A 16073-nucleotide genomic window follows, 5' to 3' on the forward strand; every position below is an offset into this window, starting at 1 on the left:
AACTTTTTTGAAATGTCTTGCTGGCATCAAATTCAAATTGAGCAGATATTTATCATAAAACAGTCCTTCTCGTTCTCAACATTTGATATGTTGTCTTTGTTCTATTTTCAATTACATATGGGTTTATATGATTTATAAATTATTAATTTCTGTTTTTATTTACATTTTACACAGCATCCCAACTGTTTTTGGAAACGGGGTTGTACATTCTGTTTTGTGATTATTTAAGTTAGGTTTAGAGTGAATAAAATGTACTGTAAAATAAAGCTAGTCTAAAATGTAATCACAATCAGTGTATGCATTTTAACAAAGGTAAACAGTATTGTATTTACTTCCTCATAACTGATTGTAAGGTAAGTTTTACTTTATGAAAAAGGTAGTTTTTAATTTCAGAATATTCTTAGGAAATCAATACATTCCATGCTTCCTGTCATAATAAGCATGGTAGATAAAAAGTGTGCATTATCCCAGAATACATAAGCTGACGTCTGTGTTTCAGGTGTGTAAAATGTGTTGGATGCTGTATTTAGCAATGAACTGCTTGCTGTAGACCTTTAGTAACACTGGGCTTAAATACAACCACAAGCCCAGAGATTTGTTCTGTAGTGGACCCAAAAAAGACTGCAGATCCTCATACGTACACATACACTATGACAGACACGCATTATAATATAAAGTTTAATGGCTGCATGGTAGTCTTTTGGCAGTAGAGTGCAAACTTTGTGCATCTGGTGATCTGAATGCTTTGCATTCCCTTTGGAGTGAGGGAGGCAGGAGAAAAGTGCTTTTGCAGAATGATTGGGGTCTTTAGTCACTGTTATTGTGACAGGATCGTGCCACGGTTTTCGGCTAATCGTGCCATCCTCTCTTCAGGTATGAGGTGCTGCAGTTTTGCTGGCTCCCACCAGCCAGAAGGGCCACAGCAGAGGAGCTGCACCGTCTGCTCACATATCTCCGTATGCAGGGTCAGCGAGAAACTGAGGAAGACTTTGAGCAGCGCTGGAGTGCCCTCAAGCCCAACTCCTACAACCGGCAAGCTCCCGCGAGCCAGTCGTCCTTCCCCATCCTCAGACAGTTTGCCGACGGGGGAGGGGACGAGGTGCTCACGGTGACAGAGACCAGCCGAGGCCTCAACTTTGAGTATGTGTGGGAGGCGGCCAAGCATGACCATTACAGTCATGATCGCGGGGTCGTGGACACCACCCTCAACTACCGCAATATGTTCTTCCCACTCTTACATTTAAGCCCACCACACTCATCAATGTCTGCTGCAGAAGTAGGGAGCCATGGAACCCTTTCTGAGCTAACCAGCATTGGTGCCAATGTGCATAAAACAGCAGAGACTCAGAAGCAGCACTACATACAGCTGGAGAAGCCGGGGATGCACAAGTTTCAGGTAGATGACAGCTCTGTTGCTCTAGACACTTGTGAAGACTTGGAACTGGCTAAAAACGAGAAGCAACATCTGGTCTTACAGAGTAGTCTCTTGGGTGACAGCAGCATTGACCATGATTTTTTTGATGCCAGTATCGACTCTAAGGATTCCAATCTGCAGGAGAGCCAGGAATGGTCATCCAGTGACCCAGAAAGCCCCCATCATGCAAACATGTTCCATGGAACTAGTTCTAAACACAGAGACACGGCTTCCTGGAATAGGGATACTCCCAAACTGCTAAATCTTAATGCCAAAACCTGGGCTTCTTTAGAGAGTACTGATCAGAGGAAAATTGATAGTAGTTCATTTTCAGGAGACGATCAGCAGACATTTTGCTCCAAGAACGTAAGTGAGGATTCAGATTTGATACATCTTACTGAAGACACACCTATAGATAATTATTTTATTCTCCATGAGAAGTGTCTGATGAAGCAGAAGCAGTGTTCATCAGTAGAACATAGGGATCTGGGTCAAGACATTTTAGGGGCTGGTATTAGCTGCATTCCTGAAAATATAATCCATGGTAGTGCTGAAATGGATTCAGGTGAAAGTAGTAAGATTGCATGCTTTTTAGAATCTCCTGAGAACGTTCTTTCTCCAAAGGATAAACTTTTGAACTTTCTAAATCAGGATTTAAAGGATTTAGCAAAAAGTGAGTCACTGGTGCCTTCAAGTACACTGGCTACAGGAGAAACCTTTCAAGACCAGCTCCAATTCAACATTTGCTCTTCCAATGATCCGTTGCATTCCTCAGAATCCGGCATTGGCTTTACCCTTGACTCTACATCTACCTCTGCTCTACCTGATCTGGCTGAAACTTCTGAGCTCCATCTACGTCCCTCTGACCTTGGGCAGTCAGCTGTATTCTGTCAGGATGTCATTAATGACATTATGGTCACAGCTGCCAAGAAGTTGAGCCTGGTAGGAAGTGTTGGAGCATCTCCGGGGGATGTGTGCTCAGCAGACACCAAACACTCTGCAAAGTGTAACTTCATTTCACCTCCTTCACAAGGTTCAGAAAGGGTGCTGTACAGTGATCATGAAGTAGGGGGTACTGCTAACTATTCAGCGGGCAGTGCCGTTAGGAAAATTTCAAACAATTTACATAACGTAGCATCTGAACTGTCGCACGCTAAAGATTGCAGCATGATCGAGCCTTTGCAGAAGTTTGATAGAAATAACTTGCCTCTTGACAAACCTTCACTACAAATTTCTCCACCATGTTTGGACCAGACAAACCAAGATAGTCTTCTCGACAACCATATTCCAGCCATTTTGAGGACTTTCTTTGGTGGAAATTCTTTGGTGACTCCAGACTCCATGGATTCTCTGAATATGCACATTCTGCTGGGTTCAACCGAGGTGCTCAACAGCACTGCCTCTGAGAAACCTCAGCCTGTTTACAAAACGGCTGACAGTGGTTATGAAACAGAGAATGTGGAATCTCCAGAATGGAGTTCCCAGCCCACCATCCAAGATACTGCAGCTGAAGGAAGCCCTGTGATAGGTTTGCAGCCTTCCCCAGACATTTTAGTGTCAGCGGCAGACAGGATGCTGGATGCTCTGCAAGATAAAGGAGAAGCCTTCGTTGAAAAGACTCCTGCTGAACCTGAGCATGAGCTCCAGTGCAGTGGCCAGCAGAGCTATCGTGATTCTGCTTACTTCTCAGATAATGACTCTGAACCAGACAGGTTGCTCAATGACTCCATTCTTCCATTCCGCACTTCTGCTGGAGCAACTGACACCTGTATTGGAAAAACTCCTCCTCTTGAGAAAGTTGTTGAGATGGAGGAACAGCAGTTCCACACTAATGTTCAGATGGATGCTTCAGAAGCTGCTATCAAGCAGCCTAACTCATTGCTTATCCAAAGCAAAAATGAGACAGACCTTGTCACAAAGGGTGATTCATTTGTATGTTTTTATGATGAAACAGGAACAGACGATGCCCATGGAGTGACAGCTTGCTTGTACGAATACACATCACAGTCTGAGCAGCCTAAAAATGCCACATCTTTCCTGTTGGCTGTGAACTCAAGGTTAGATAATGTGGGAGATGCACCCAGGCTGAAGGAACCTGATACTGAGGGAAGATACTTGGGTAAGCTGGACAGCCTGTCAGTGGCGAGTGGGCTGGAGGACAGTGCCGATGCTGATGAGGAGGATGAGAACAGTGATGACTCGGACGATGGAAACGCACACATCTACCAGCGGTCTGCGACCAGCTCTGACAGTGAGGATGATGCTGGTCACAGGGTACCTGTCATTGTCACTGATGGCAATGAGGCCTGCAGCCTCAGAGGCCTCCTGAAACCAACCTCAGCGATCACCCCCAGACCTTCGCAGATAGGAGGCTCAGATGATGACCTTAGGACAAAGACGGTGTCCTTCTTTGATGATGTCACAGTTTACCTCTTTGACCAGGTAATCGACAGGCTGTGGAAAAGACATTTTCTGCAAAATATATATAAGCAGACCACAAATTCAATCAAATGACTGTGTTATTAGATACAGACAATTTGAATGAAGTTAATCATACATTTTAATTGCTCCATTACAGTCTTGCAGACTCATTCAGTGTCGATGTACAAAGCAATTTTTGCCCAGTGTAGGGTGACGCATCTATTTTCTCTGACTTAGTTGTCAAACAAACTTGCCAATCAGTGGCAATCTCTCCTTAACACTTTATTGAACACCTCTGTTGCCCAATGAAACCTATAACTAACTAGTTTCATATCAGTTTCAGTGCATATCTTTAATATTATATGCAATAAACTTTTGCTGTTGATTAGCAGTCCATAAGCTTGTGTTGGTGAGTAGCAGAATGTCTCCCCCGCCCCCCCCCAAAACTCACCCCTTTGGCAGTCTGATTAACGGCACATTTGACCATGATGTAATGGTGGCTTTCAGGACACACCCACCAAGGAGCTTGGTGACCATACGTCGGTAGCAGGCTCCGGCCCACAGTTTAGCACCGCGGGGTCCCCCTCCAGCTCTCTGAGCAGGCTCACCAGCTCAGAGAGTTCCACTGATGAAGAAGGTGAGGCACGTGTGCGAGGCACTGTCATACCGATCACGGCGCACGTGTCCTGGCCGTGCCCTGTTTCACCATTGCTAGTTGTGCTTGTAACTAGAGTCTTTGTTGGCTTCTCAGGTGGTGGCTTCGAATGGGATGATGATTTCACCTTGCCAGAGCCCGCCTTCCTTGCCAGGACAGCCAATCACCTCTTTGCATCCAGAACAACTGCCTCACCACCCTCCCGCTGCCTTTCCCCTCCACCTCCCAGCCGTCCTGGGGAGCAGATCTGGACTCCGCCATCTTCCTACTCTCGCTTCTCCGTGTCTCCCTCCAACATGGCCAGATTCTCCCTCACCCACTTCACGGACTCTGACATGGAGCAAGAAGGTGGGGGACGCTTGATGGGAAAACACACACACACACACACACACACACACACACACACACACACACACACACACACACACACACACACACACACACACACACACACACACACACACACACACAGACACACGTGATTCTATGGGCAAACCCTAATCCCAACAATGACAACCTTAACCATTAGTAACCAAACAAAATACACAACTTTTTAGTTTTTTTCATTGCAGGCACAGATTTTCATAAAACTCAGTTTCTCGGACCAAGAAAATGTCCCCACAAGGTCAAAATAACAGGTTTTTATCTCATTGTGGGGACATTTGGTCCTCACAATATAATATATACATGCTTACACATATACATATTAATGTTCAAACAGATGTCCATCTGGCCGGTGCTGTGTGTGCAGCTGCCCCTGTACCCATTAATTTATGTAAGAAAAGCTGCTTTTCCGGATGTGTCTTTCGTTTTTTTACTCTGTAGTCCATTTCATTTGGTTCATATTACTTAACAAGAACACTTTTGCAGTTACCACATTGAATTCATTCATGATTCTGTGGATTGTAGTAACCTATAGAGGAAATCTAAGAAGGGGAAAATTGAAGCAAGTTGTGGCACTTTGATTTGTTCGGTTTGCAGTCTTCAAGTGTCAACCTTTACAGTCATCGCCCTGTGAACAAATCCTCAAGGAAGGAGTAAATAAGGTTGTTTAAAATGTCTGCAAACAGGTCTGCTCTGGGCCTGGCTTGCTGAATACCCATCAGTCTTTGGTCTTTACCATCAGAATGAAATATTCAGCCCACACATTCTAGAAGTACATCATTATGTCAAAGGACATTAAAAAAAAAACTAACAAGAAAAAACTTATCGACATTTCCATTTGTATGAGCCGTGCTGTGCTGTCCAAAACGGTGTGGTACCGAATCTTCCTAGGATTGACTGTCCCGTAAAAGGTTTTTCAGGAATAAAACGTAAAACCACAGTTATAACTGAGGAGGGAGTGCAATTAATTTTACCTAATAAATGTAATCAGTAGGTTTCCTTTTGTCTTGCACTCAGCATCTGTTAAAATCTGATAGCACTTATTTTTGAAAGGATGTAAAATTAGCACCAGATGGGGGAAGAACTATTTTTCATTGAATTTCCCTGTTTGTAATGTAATCATACCTTTCATCTTGGCTTTAAGCAGCAGATGCTCTGGGGTGGAAGAGAAGGTTAGGGTTTAGCTCCCATGGCAATCCTGTGTGGGGAGGACTCAGTGGGACCTTGGGCACCACACTTCTGGCCCCTATTGTCAGGATGACACAGGGGGGCTCACTTTAACCCCCCCTCCCCCCCCATGGGCTCATGGAAAGAGTGAGCTGCAACATGCCCTTTTTACGATTTCATATGAGTCAGCGTTTAATGGGCTGCATCGCAAAACGAATCCCCCCCCCCCCCACACTCCACCTCACTAACAGCTGTGACGCTCCCGAGGCATCTGCTGGCCACCCCCACTGCCCCAGACCCTCTAAAGGGGGGGGGGTGCTGACGTCAGTGTGCCCAGCGGGGTGGGTGTGTGCACGTATCTGGCAACCCTCTTTGTGATTTCCACGTCTCCATTAAACGGGAGCAGTCTCTGCGAGGGGGGGGGGGGGGGGCGACACCCTTCACGCACAGCTCTCACCCTGCGGTCTGACACCAGCCAGCTCTGATGGCTTCATGGTGAAACACACATGAGACGAGTAGAGTGGAGAAGCCTAGAGTGTGGCGGGGAGGGGGGGGGCGTGGCCTTGGTGTGGGTGCTGAGTGGGGTGCGAGTCTTTCGGACAGCTGTGGCAGGCAGTGAGGGTTACCCCATGGCAGCTGCAGCTCGCCGTCTCCTGGCTCTGACCTTGGGTCCGCAGCCAGAAGGACAGGCCGCCCTCAGTCCCAGTACCTGCCCTTCTGTGGCTGTACTGTGCAGAACCAGCCGTATAGCTACATTTAAGCTGTGTTTAAGACATTTTTTTAATTGCTAGTAAAATTGGTGCCAGGAAAGTGGTTATTTCTCTGACGGACAAGCCTTATTCTGAAAGCGATCATTCGCAAAATGATAATAATAGCTCCAGCAAGCTAGAGCGAAACTTGCCGGTTTAGATCAAAACTTGAAGTTTTGAAAGTGCCCTGTCATGCATGCAGTGTGTAAGATCAGCTTAATGCAGTGACACCGTCTGCCGTTCGCCAGCATGTGTTCAGACCTCGTTTCACAGCCAGGGTGAAGCATGCAGCTCCTCGCTTTGTATGTGAACAGCTGTGTCCACGGTTCAGGTGAGGTCTGTCATTGGGGCACCAGGGCAGGGCCTCTGCTTTTGGGAGTTATCATCACAGTCCTGGTGTCTTAACCACTTCTGTAAATTCACATTGGGTAAGTTCTTGTAGTTATAAACGATAAGTTCTATGTAGTAAGTAATGTGATAAAACAACTAGCAGTTCCTCAACTGTTACCTCTGTTATAAAGCTTCATGAATATATACATGCCGCTAAGAAATACATAAACACATTAGTTTTTGCCTTTTTCTAAGTACCTTGTGCGTAATATGTGTGTAAATGTGTGTTTGCACTGGTGTGAATGGCGGGAGGGAGGTACATGACCAGTTTGCTCAGAATTGTATTCCATTTGTTCTTTTTTGAATGGGAAAGTTTGCAGTGCCATTTGCAGAAGGTGTAAAACACCAAATGCTTGCAGCGGCACACAGTAGCCACGTTGTAAATGTATAACATTCCCTTTGGACGTTTTGACCAAAGAGTCAGGGGTGGCATTTAATAAATAAATGGACCTTGACATGATGGACCAAGGCTGAGGGCAATGTAATCATCAGTCACATACCATGGGTAACGTCTGAAGCATGTGTGCCTGCCAGGTGTACTTAGAGATGTCCCTGTAGTCCACTCCAGTCATGGCAAGGGGAAGGGAAGTAGCGTGGAGTTTTACTGGTTAAGCTGGCTGGTGATCGTGACCCTCCCTGGGAGCCGTGCAGGTGTGCCTTCCACCCTTCTCTGGAAAAGCCTCCAAAGATAATGTTACACATCCGAGACCATGCTGAAGGTCACATCAAACGGATGGTATCGTTAATGGTCAACCTGAAGCAGAACGTTTTGGATACAAATAAAAAAGAAGTTTAATACCATGACAAAGACGAACTCTTACAAAATACCTCTATTATGATATTGCCGTTACATAATGTGGTTTGTCTCATTTTATCTTTTTATTCTAGGGAGCAGTGAAGATGGGGACAAGGATTAAGTGTGGAGGAAGTGGACCTCAAAATTTACTGCAAGATGTACAACTTTGTACTTTAACAGCCATCATATAGATGCTGATCTCTAGCAGTGCTGCTCTTCTGCACAGAGTGCTGTAAGGATGACGTGTGAAGGGCCGCCCACAGCAAAGCTCCTCGCTCTCCGTGCCTGTCATGCCTGTCATGCCTGTCATGCCTGTCATGCCTGTAAGCGCCACTGTAAGCGCCATGCAATACCAGCTAGTACAACTCATATCCTTTTATTTTCTGTTACAAAGCAAACTCCCTGTTAGCTTCTAAATGTCGTCCTCACTAGTAGCTGTGCTGTCACTGTCGTCACATTAGTGGTTCTGCCGCAGTGACTGAAAATATTAAAGATAATCTTTTTTTTGGCCCTGAGTGCTATTTGGAGATGCGGTTCAATTCAATGCACATGGTACATTTGTTTAAAACAAATCTACTAACGAGTCTAATTTGTACTGGCTAATCAACTTATGAAGAGGGGTATAAGCGGACTATTTGGTTTCAAAGTTCTCCTTGCAAATTACAGATGTTTCTCAGAACATCTTTTGGGTTGCTAGTCCAGTGCTCGGCAGAAAGACCTTTTGTCTTGTTTTTTTGCAGTTGCATTGCATGGCAATGGTCACGCCATCTCTCATGTTGACAGCAGTGATTCAAGGTAGCAGTTACATATAACGGCATGGGTCACGTTCATTTACATAGACTCAAGATTAGCCTCAGCAAGACATGCCTCTCAAGGGGGTGATTTTCCTTGCCGGTGCCACACATGCTCTGAGCTAAAGACAGACATTAACAATGGGAGCAAACTAAGCAAACTAAGATTTCTGCAGAAATCTGTGTTTTATTTTTTGGAGTTAGCAACTTTTTGTACTCTTGCAGCATTTAGATGATGACACTTGGTCCTCTCTGCCAACGTTCATTGTGTTGTGTGTGTGATTGCATTGGTTTCAGATGAAGGTGAGAAAGAAACGAGGAGATACTGTCATTTGTGAAGCTGCCCGTCTCTCCTTGTGCCATTGTACTTCGCACGGCCCACTGAATGGCAGACAGCATTTCTCTGAAATGCCACAATACTGGATCTACTTGATCTGACCGTTTAGAGTGTAATGTGAAGTAGACATGAAAGAGAAACGTTCAGTTTGAGACGCTTTAGTTTTTTGTGAATGAATTTTTATATAAACTCTGAAAACCACATAAGCTAAGCAGCAACTGTGTGGACTTGCCAAGAAGCTGCAATAACGAGTAAAGTTCTCTGTCTGATATGAAGTGTTGATAATGTGCAACTGTTTTGCAAGCAAAGGTTCATGGTCTCCATGGTACTTCTGCAATTTGTTCCTCTAAAACCCTATTAGAGGTCGAAAGTATTTTTAACTGAATGTCTGAAACAGGTACAGTATTTATTTGATTCTTGAATGCATCTGGGGGGATATAATAGCCAGCAGATTATGAATATGGGCTAATGGCAATACAGCGTCAAAGTGGGACATTAAAGATGATTGGTCCTAAAATAATGTGAGCAGCTGTTTTTTTTTTCTTCAAACTTTAAATAATTTTACCATCCAATCATAAGGCAAGGTGAGCTGCCTAATGTGATTGGTTGTCACCATCATTAACTAGCTTGTCCAGATGAAGTAGAGGATTAGTAGCAGGGGGTCTGTCTGTCTTGGTTCTCATGATGGAATTTAGAAGGGATCCCAAAGATTCAAGTGAATGGTTCTGAATCTCCATTTTTTTGTGCATCACAAATAAATGTCCTTGTTTATTTATGGTTTTTATGTACAAAAGTTTGCAATAAGAACAACCTGTGCTCCAGCCTGACTTGAAAATTTAAGTTATTCTGTAAATATTGCTTCACCTTGCACATTTGAAGTGTAACTTATTGTTAAATTTTGCTAATGTAAATACTGTAAATGTTGACGATGTCTGTAAATTGGGAGTGATGTAATGAAGTCTTAGGCATTTTGTTTAATGAGTAATAATACACATTTCAGTATAATTATTAAATTGTGGTAGAAAAAAAATCAGCTGACTCTATCCCTGAAGCTGTACATTTAATGAAGTGGTATTTTTACGTCATGTTGATTCAAACACGTGTTGTTGAAATTTAAGTACAACATGGTTATTTAATATTAACAATAAATAAAAAATGCCTTTTATATTCCATTCACAAACTCTTAGTGTTTATTTCCCCTGTTATATGTGCATCCCCCCCCCCCCAAACGTTACGATTTAAGAAATGCCCACTGCATTTTGTTCTAGTTTTGACTCAATCCAAAGTCCATAAAGCGCAAATGTATAGTTTATTCAACCCGATGAAAGATTAGTTTTTGTAAATGATTTTGTGGAGCTTCTGGACAAGTGGTAGAGTTGTTTGACACTGTGGAGGTATTGACTGGAGTAATGAACTGGGAATTCACTGAAGTTCAACGACAGATATTATTGTAGCATCTCGAGTGGTCAAACAGCTGCACATCAAAGTACAACAATGACTATTGGACAAGGATTAACAGGGTGGGCTGGGGGTTAGGGTTAGCATCAGGATTTGGGTTTGCATTAGGGTGGGGCTGGAGTTAGGGTTAGCTTTTGGCTTGGGCTGTGGTTGTGGTTAGGGTTGGGAGTCTGCTAGGGTTAGGGATATTCAGGGGCGGAGGAGAGGTCTCACAGCAGGGGGCCCGACGGTTAAATTTGCCAACCTAGAGGGGTGAGGGGTGACGTTTAATTGTTGCAAATTTTGAGTGGTTGTCTTATCAAAAGGGGCAATTTGTAAAATTTGATGACCGGGGATGACACTAACTGGGTCTCCTCTGCTACCGGGGCCCATGTATAACTTTGAGAGGTGGTTGAGGGGCTCAGTGTGTAACGCCTCTGTCTGTGATCAGGACCTTTACACAGCTTTTAACATACCCAGCTTTTCTGTTGTGGTCATATGGATACCAAGGTGGGTCTTCCTGCCTGTTTATCTCTTTGACATGGGGTTGGGTGTTGGGGCTGTTCCAGTTTTTCTCAAGCTGTTCCGTAGACCTTAAGGTGCTTGTCCAAATATAAATATCTAAATCCTCTTAGATGCTGTAAAGCCACAGGTATTGTGAGTACAGGCAACACCCAGCTGTAATGCAAATGCCCATATGCAAATATTTGAATAAGTTTAAGAGGGTGAAACGCTCTTGCAACAAGGCTCTGTAGGCAAAGTGGATTCACAGTAGCCCCACTTTTATATTGATTATTAATCTACACCAGTTAATCGACAGTATATTTTAACATAATCATAAGTTACTATTTCATAAGGCACTTGAGTCCATGACTTAAACTCACCCCGAAACTGTCTGGCATTAAATAACCAATATTTATTTATTTATTATTTTCGTTTACAAGCCCTCCCTGCTTGAAACGTGTAAGGCCCTGTTGGTAAATATACGGGGAAATGTAATATTATCGAATGCATCGTACCAGATGTGTGGAACAATGCCGTTTTTAGAATCAGGACATTTATAATTGCGGCTTCAATGTGTTTTCTTCAGTTAATTATACGGACAGAATCTAGTAGCCTACATACTATTGTTTTTGGTTTAACAAAAAAAACGCATTTACATTAAACAAAATAAAACAATACATCTCCAATGTACTCAGTTAAAACCTTGCCTATGCGCACTAAATTCAGATATCTAATTAAAAACTGGTTCTGAAAAGATCCATCTAGGCTTTGACAGAACATGAGTCCGCGCCTTTAAATAGACACGTCGCTCTTATTGACTGCCACTTTCAGGAGGTAAAATACGACTGAATCGGTCTTGTGGCGACGGACGTCAGCCGCACCGGGCGCTGCTGTCAAAGCTGAGAGGCGCAGCCATTGGCCGGTCGAGCGCCACGTGTACTTCCCCAAGCAACAGGTACGCGCACCGAAACAGTTACTGCTCCTTTCTCGCTGGGCGGCTGTCTGTCTCCGGGTACTGAGGCTGAGATAAGCAGTTATTATTAACTATTTTTTTTTACTACAGTTCATATCTTTTTTTAAAAATTCCAACTCATTTTATTTTTACGGGTAAGTGGAACGCATTTTACATCGCAACATCACTCTCCTAGCCTGCAGTTGTTTCAAAGAAGACGAATTTCATTTTAAGGTAACATGCTGTCGTGGATGACTACGTAGTCTAGTCTTGCCAGTAATAAAAAAAAAATTAAGCCATTTCTAGAGAAGCGTAATGTTAGTTGAATTTGGAGCACTTGTGCTGTGCACTTTAAATTATTGCCTGATTATCAGTGATTAGTATCACTCCAGTATCATGAAATTATCACATTTTTTGCTTTTTTAAACTTTGGTTTAAGACGAATGAGTAGTCTAAAGATTTAGCAATAAAATAAACCCACACATCTTTGTTGTTTTACTAGTAATTTCTGCTTTTCTACGACTAAGAAAAGAGGGACAGATGTGACAGTTTATTTGCTGCAAACATGTTGTGTTTGAATTGCAGGATCCCAGTCTGTTCTAAATTAAGCCTTCATATAAATGTTCCGCTTGAGTGCATATTAATAATTAAAATCTGTAAACCCTATTTAAACCTATTTAAATTGAAAAGCCATTACATTGACAGATGTAACTTTACAGCACGGTACCTTGCAAATTTACTATTTCTTAGAATAACCTTGAATTTGGTCTTATCTCAAATACCTCAGATAAGGAGTGCAGATTGCAAAAAATACATTAAGGTCTTTTCTTACAGAGGACGATTAGATATTACGGTTCAAGTTTTTACCCTAGGGTAAAAGATTTTCGCATTATTTTATTAATTCGCAGGGGAGATTGACGCCTACAAAACGTTTTACTTCTGTCTTTTTTCCCTATTGCGAATTTTACTGCATGACATTTATTGTCATGCCATTTTGCAAAACTGGTTTATTAAATCTCAGAGCATTTTGGGATAGCCGAATGGTGCAGAGTGCTACACAAAACTATTGAAATGAACTGAATGTAATCTTAACTATAGTTACAAGCAATTTTAGAAGTTCTAGAACATATATTTATAGTTAATACTAAAAATAGACAAAATAATTTATTATTAATCTTTGTGTAATACTTGTGTAATACTTTTAAAAATATCATTTACACACATAGGCACCTGTGCCGTGTTTGGGCATAGTGGCCAGGTTTGCACAGTCTTGACTGGAGTGCTCCCCCTGCTGACAATAAGCAATGATTACAGGTCCAGCGAAGACGTGAAGGTGGCACGATGAAGTCCAAGGGGAAAGCCGCGAAGCGCAGTCAGCAGCCTTGGAGCGAACCGGAGCCGGACTTCCAGCTGGAGAATGAGCTTGGCTGCAGTGAACACGAAGGCTCAGAGGCATCTCTGCGGCTTGACAGGTCCTGGAGGGGCTCCAGGAGGGAGAACAGGGGCACCGCGGCAGGCTCCAGACGCCGGCGGCCACACGGGGGCACGAAGGAACGGAACGTGCGACGGCTAGAGAGCAATGAGAGGGAGCGACAGAGGATGCACAAGCTGAACAATGCCTTCCAGGCCTTACGCGAGGTCATCCCGCACGTCTGGACTGAAAAGAAGCTCTCCAAGATCGAGACCCTCACACTTGCCAAAAACTACATCAAGGCTCTCACCACCATCATTCTGGGCATGTCGGGTGGCTGCCTGCCACACGGGGAGAGTCAAGCCCAGGTCAACGCATCCAAGCTTCTGCAGAGCTATAGGCAGCACCTGGAGGAGGAGGGCGAGGAATGCTTGTCCAGGTACCTCAGCCAGATCCACAGCTTGAGCCAGGGCAGATAGCCCCATGGACTGTTTGTGCAGCCACATGTACCCTCCAAGGTCAGGAACAGGAAAACAGAAACTCAGCTGTTTGCTGAATGATATGAATCTTTTTTTTCCAGCTGGTCTAAAGGGATTCTGGGAGGAACAGGAACGTTAAGGACTCAAACTTATTCTTCTGCCCATATATATATATTTTGCATATTTGCTCTTTTGCTGCTTAATTATACAATTCTGCCAAAGAATTCTTCTGCTTTATGTAAGTAGTGCAAGGCTTGAGAAGAAAATGTGCTCTGATAAATATGGTGATGTTTGTATTTTAAAACTATAGAAATCTGTGATAGAAGGTACTTTAACTTAAATGAATAGTTTGTTGGTATTAATAGATGTCAGCAAAAACATCCTGTTGTTTTGTGTGCCTAGTTTTTGGTGCCATATTTCCTGAAGAATATGCTGTACTCTACAGTGTTTTTTTTTTTTTTAATTCTACCACCATATACTTTATGTTATGAATGTTGCAAGTTTTACAAAACATGTATAAAATACACTAACTTCAAATTTTTCAAAATACCTATTCATAATTCATAATCTGAAAAGCAATTATGTAATGCCTGGTCTTTAAAAGCGGTTGCAAATCCTGATTTTGGCCAAACATTTTCCAGACTGCAATTTCTGTTTTTCTTGGAGTGTTAGTTTAGCTTTCCCCCTTCAAAGAAATTATTTTTTTTTTACATTTTTCTGTGTGCTGACTCTGCGAGCGTACTCAGGACCAGCTATAGGAATGCTCTTAGGGCAGTATTTCTTACCAAATGTTTACCAGAAGTCCTACTTGGAACCATTTTATGCCATAATAGAAGAACATTCCAGTGATACATACAAAATACAAGGCATCTGATATTTTGCATCTGGAAAAAAGTGCATTTAGAAAATATTCCATTGTAATTGTTGTGGGAATCACAACTTCCAGGCAATATGCCTTGGAAATGCTAGGAATCGCTGCTGTTCTTTGGGTTCAGGAATGAGCTCAGTACTGTGACATTACTGACATAAAACTGAACACTTCTGATTGAGACAGTAGATGCAGCCCCCAGAAGACGAGGAATGGGGGCTCCTGGTCTCTGCTAATAGGACGATATACAGATGGTCATGCAGTGCTCACAGCCTGACATTAACCTTGAATTTTAAGAGGTTTCAACAAGGCAACTGAATCACCTTTAATAAAGTTAGAACTTGCTTCACTGATCAAAGTATTTGTTTTACTAAGTCTGATAAGTTTTTTTTTGCCAAGTAAAAAGTCAGAGTATCAGGAGAGTGAATAAATGTCACTAATATACTTTAGTTTTCAGTTCACAACTTCAATGTATGTTTAATAATTTTTTGTTTAGGATAACGTTTTAATAATTCTACAATATTGTGGAGACTGCTAAAGCTTGCCTTGATGGTAGTGACATTACTTGTAAAATGCCGATAGACATTCTTTAATAAAACTCTAATTTCATCATCAGAAGGCTGAGCATTAGATATCTAATCTGTAAAAGGAAAAAAAATTACCACTAGACAGTGCCTTTGAAGAATCATATATAAGTGTTATAAACAAATCTGGAGCACCTTGATACCACTGAAAGATTTATACAACATTCATACATGTGATTTTCTTCTAGTTTTACTTTATGCAAAACATTTTTTACATGCATATGCACCAATAATTATTTACTTCTGTTTTAATGTATAATTTTATCTAGTTAAATATTATATTTTTACAAATTAACATTAAACCTGAATGCAGCATGTAAGCATGCATGTATGTACACTGACAGTCAAGCATTTTTAACAACTTAAAGAAAATGCTGTCCTTTTATAATTTAAGCAATATCAGTGCTACATACAAAACAAAAAAAATAGAAATGGCTATTACACAAAAGTGGCACCTCCTGACAAAACTGCCATCATAGTCACCTTTTACAGCCATTCAGGCTGATCACACTCTCTAGGAATCCTATCAGTTAAAGACTCAAGGTTCACTTTAACACTGCTGGAAAGGGCCCTACGAATGAGCTACACTAACTGCCCACCTACCCTTCACCTTTTCAAGCACTTCATTCCAAATAAACTCAGTGACGTTAAGTTCTGCAGACCACTTTCACCTTTCCTTCATTTGTCTTCTTCAAAAAGTGAATGTGATCACAATGAGTGCACTGCTTAAAGTT

At 42.4% G+C, this 16073-nt stretch overlaps 2 protein-coding genes across 4 annotated transcripts in view; both read left to right on the forward strand.

The window, feature by feature from the left end:
* The window catches only part of LOC111842555 (serine/threonine-protein kinase LMTK2-like), a 38892-nt gene extending 28616 nt beyond the window's left edge, over positions 1–10276 (forward strand). For both annotated transcript variants that reach the window (XM_023809283.2, XM_023809284.2), the window contains exons 11-14: positions 874–3856; positions 4343–4472; positions 4587–4838; positions 8069–10276. In XM_023809283.2, the coding sequence (XP_023665051.2) occupies positions 874–3856; positions 4343–4472; positions 4587–4838; positions 8069–8097 (3394 nt within the window). In that variant the 3' untranslated portion in view covers positions 8098–10276. The remainder of the gene's footprint in view (positions 1–873; positions 3857–4342; positions 4473–4586; positions 4839–8068) is intronic.
* A 1723-nt stretch (positions 10277–11999) lies between these two features.
* Positions 12000–15113, forward strand: bhlha15 (basic helix-loop-helix family, member a15). 2 transcript variants are annotated; one of them, XM_023809247.2, is made up of 2 exons: positions 12000–12231; positions 13312–15113. In XM_023809247.2, exon 2 carries the CDS (start codon positions 13339–13341, stop codon positions 13885–13887), a length of 549 nt encoding a protein of 182 aa, XP_023665015.1. In that variant the 5' UTR covers positions 12000–12231; positions 13312–13338; the 3' UTR covers positions 13888–15113. The 2 variants fall into 2 exon arrangements, with proteins under 2 accessions (XP_023665015.1, XP_023665014.1); XM_023809246.2 differs by having other exon boundaries at positions 12000–12152.
* The last annotated feature ends 960 nt before the right edge of the window (positions 15114–16073 follow it).

Source organism: Paramormyrops kingsleyae, chromosome 5, assembly GCF_048594095.1.
Source record: "Paramormyrops kingsleyae isolate MSU_618 chromosome 5, PKINGS_0.4, whole genome shotgun sequence".
Lineage (NCBI taxonomy): Eukaryota > Metazoa > Chordata > Actinopteri > Osteoglossiformes > Mormyridae > Paramormyrops > Paramormyrops kingsleyae.

Excerpts from the sequence above, each read along its gene's own strand:
- bhlha15 (XM_023809247.2), top strand. The coding sequence starts at position 13,339 with ATGAAGTCCAAGGGGAAAGCCGCGAAGCGCAGTCAGCAGCCTTGGAGC.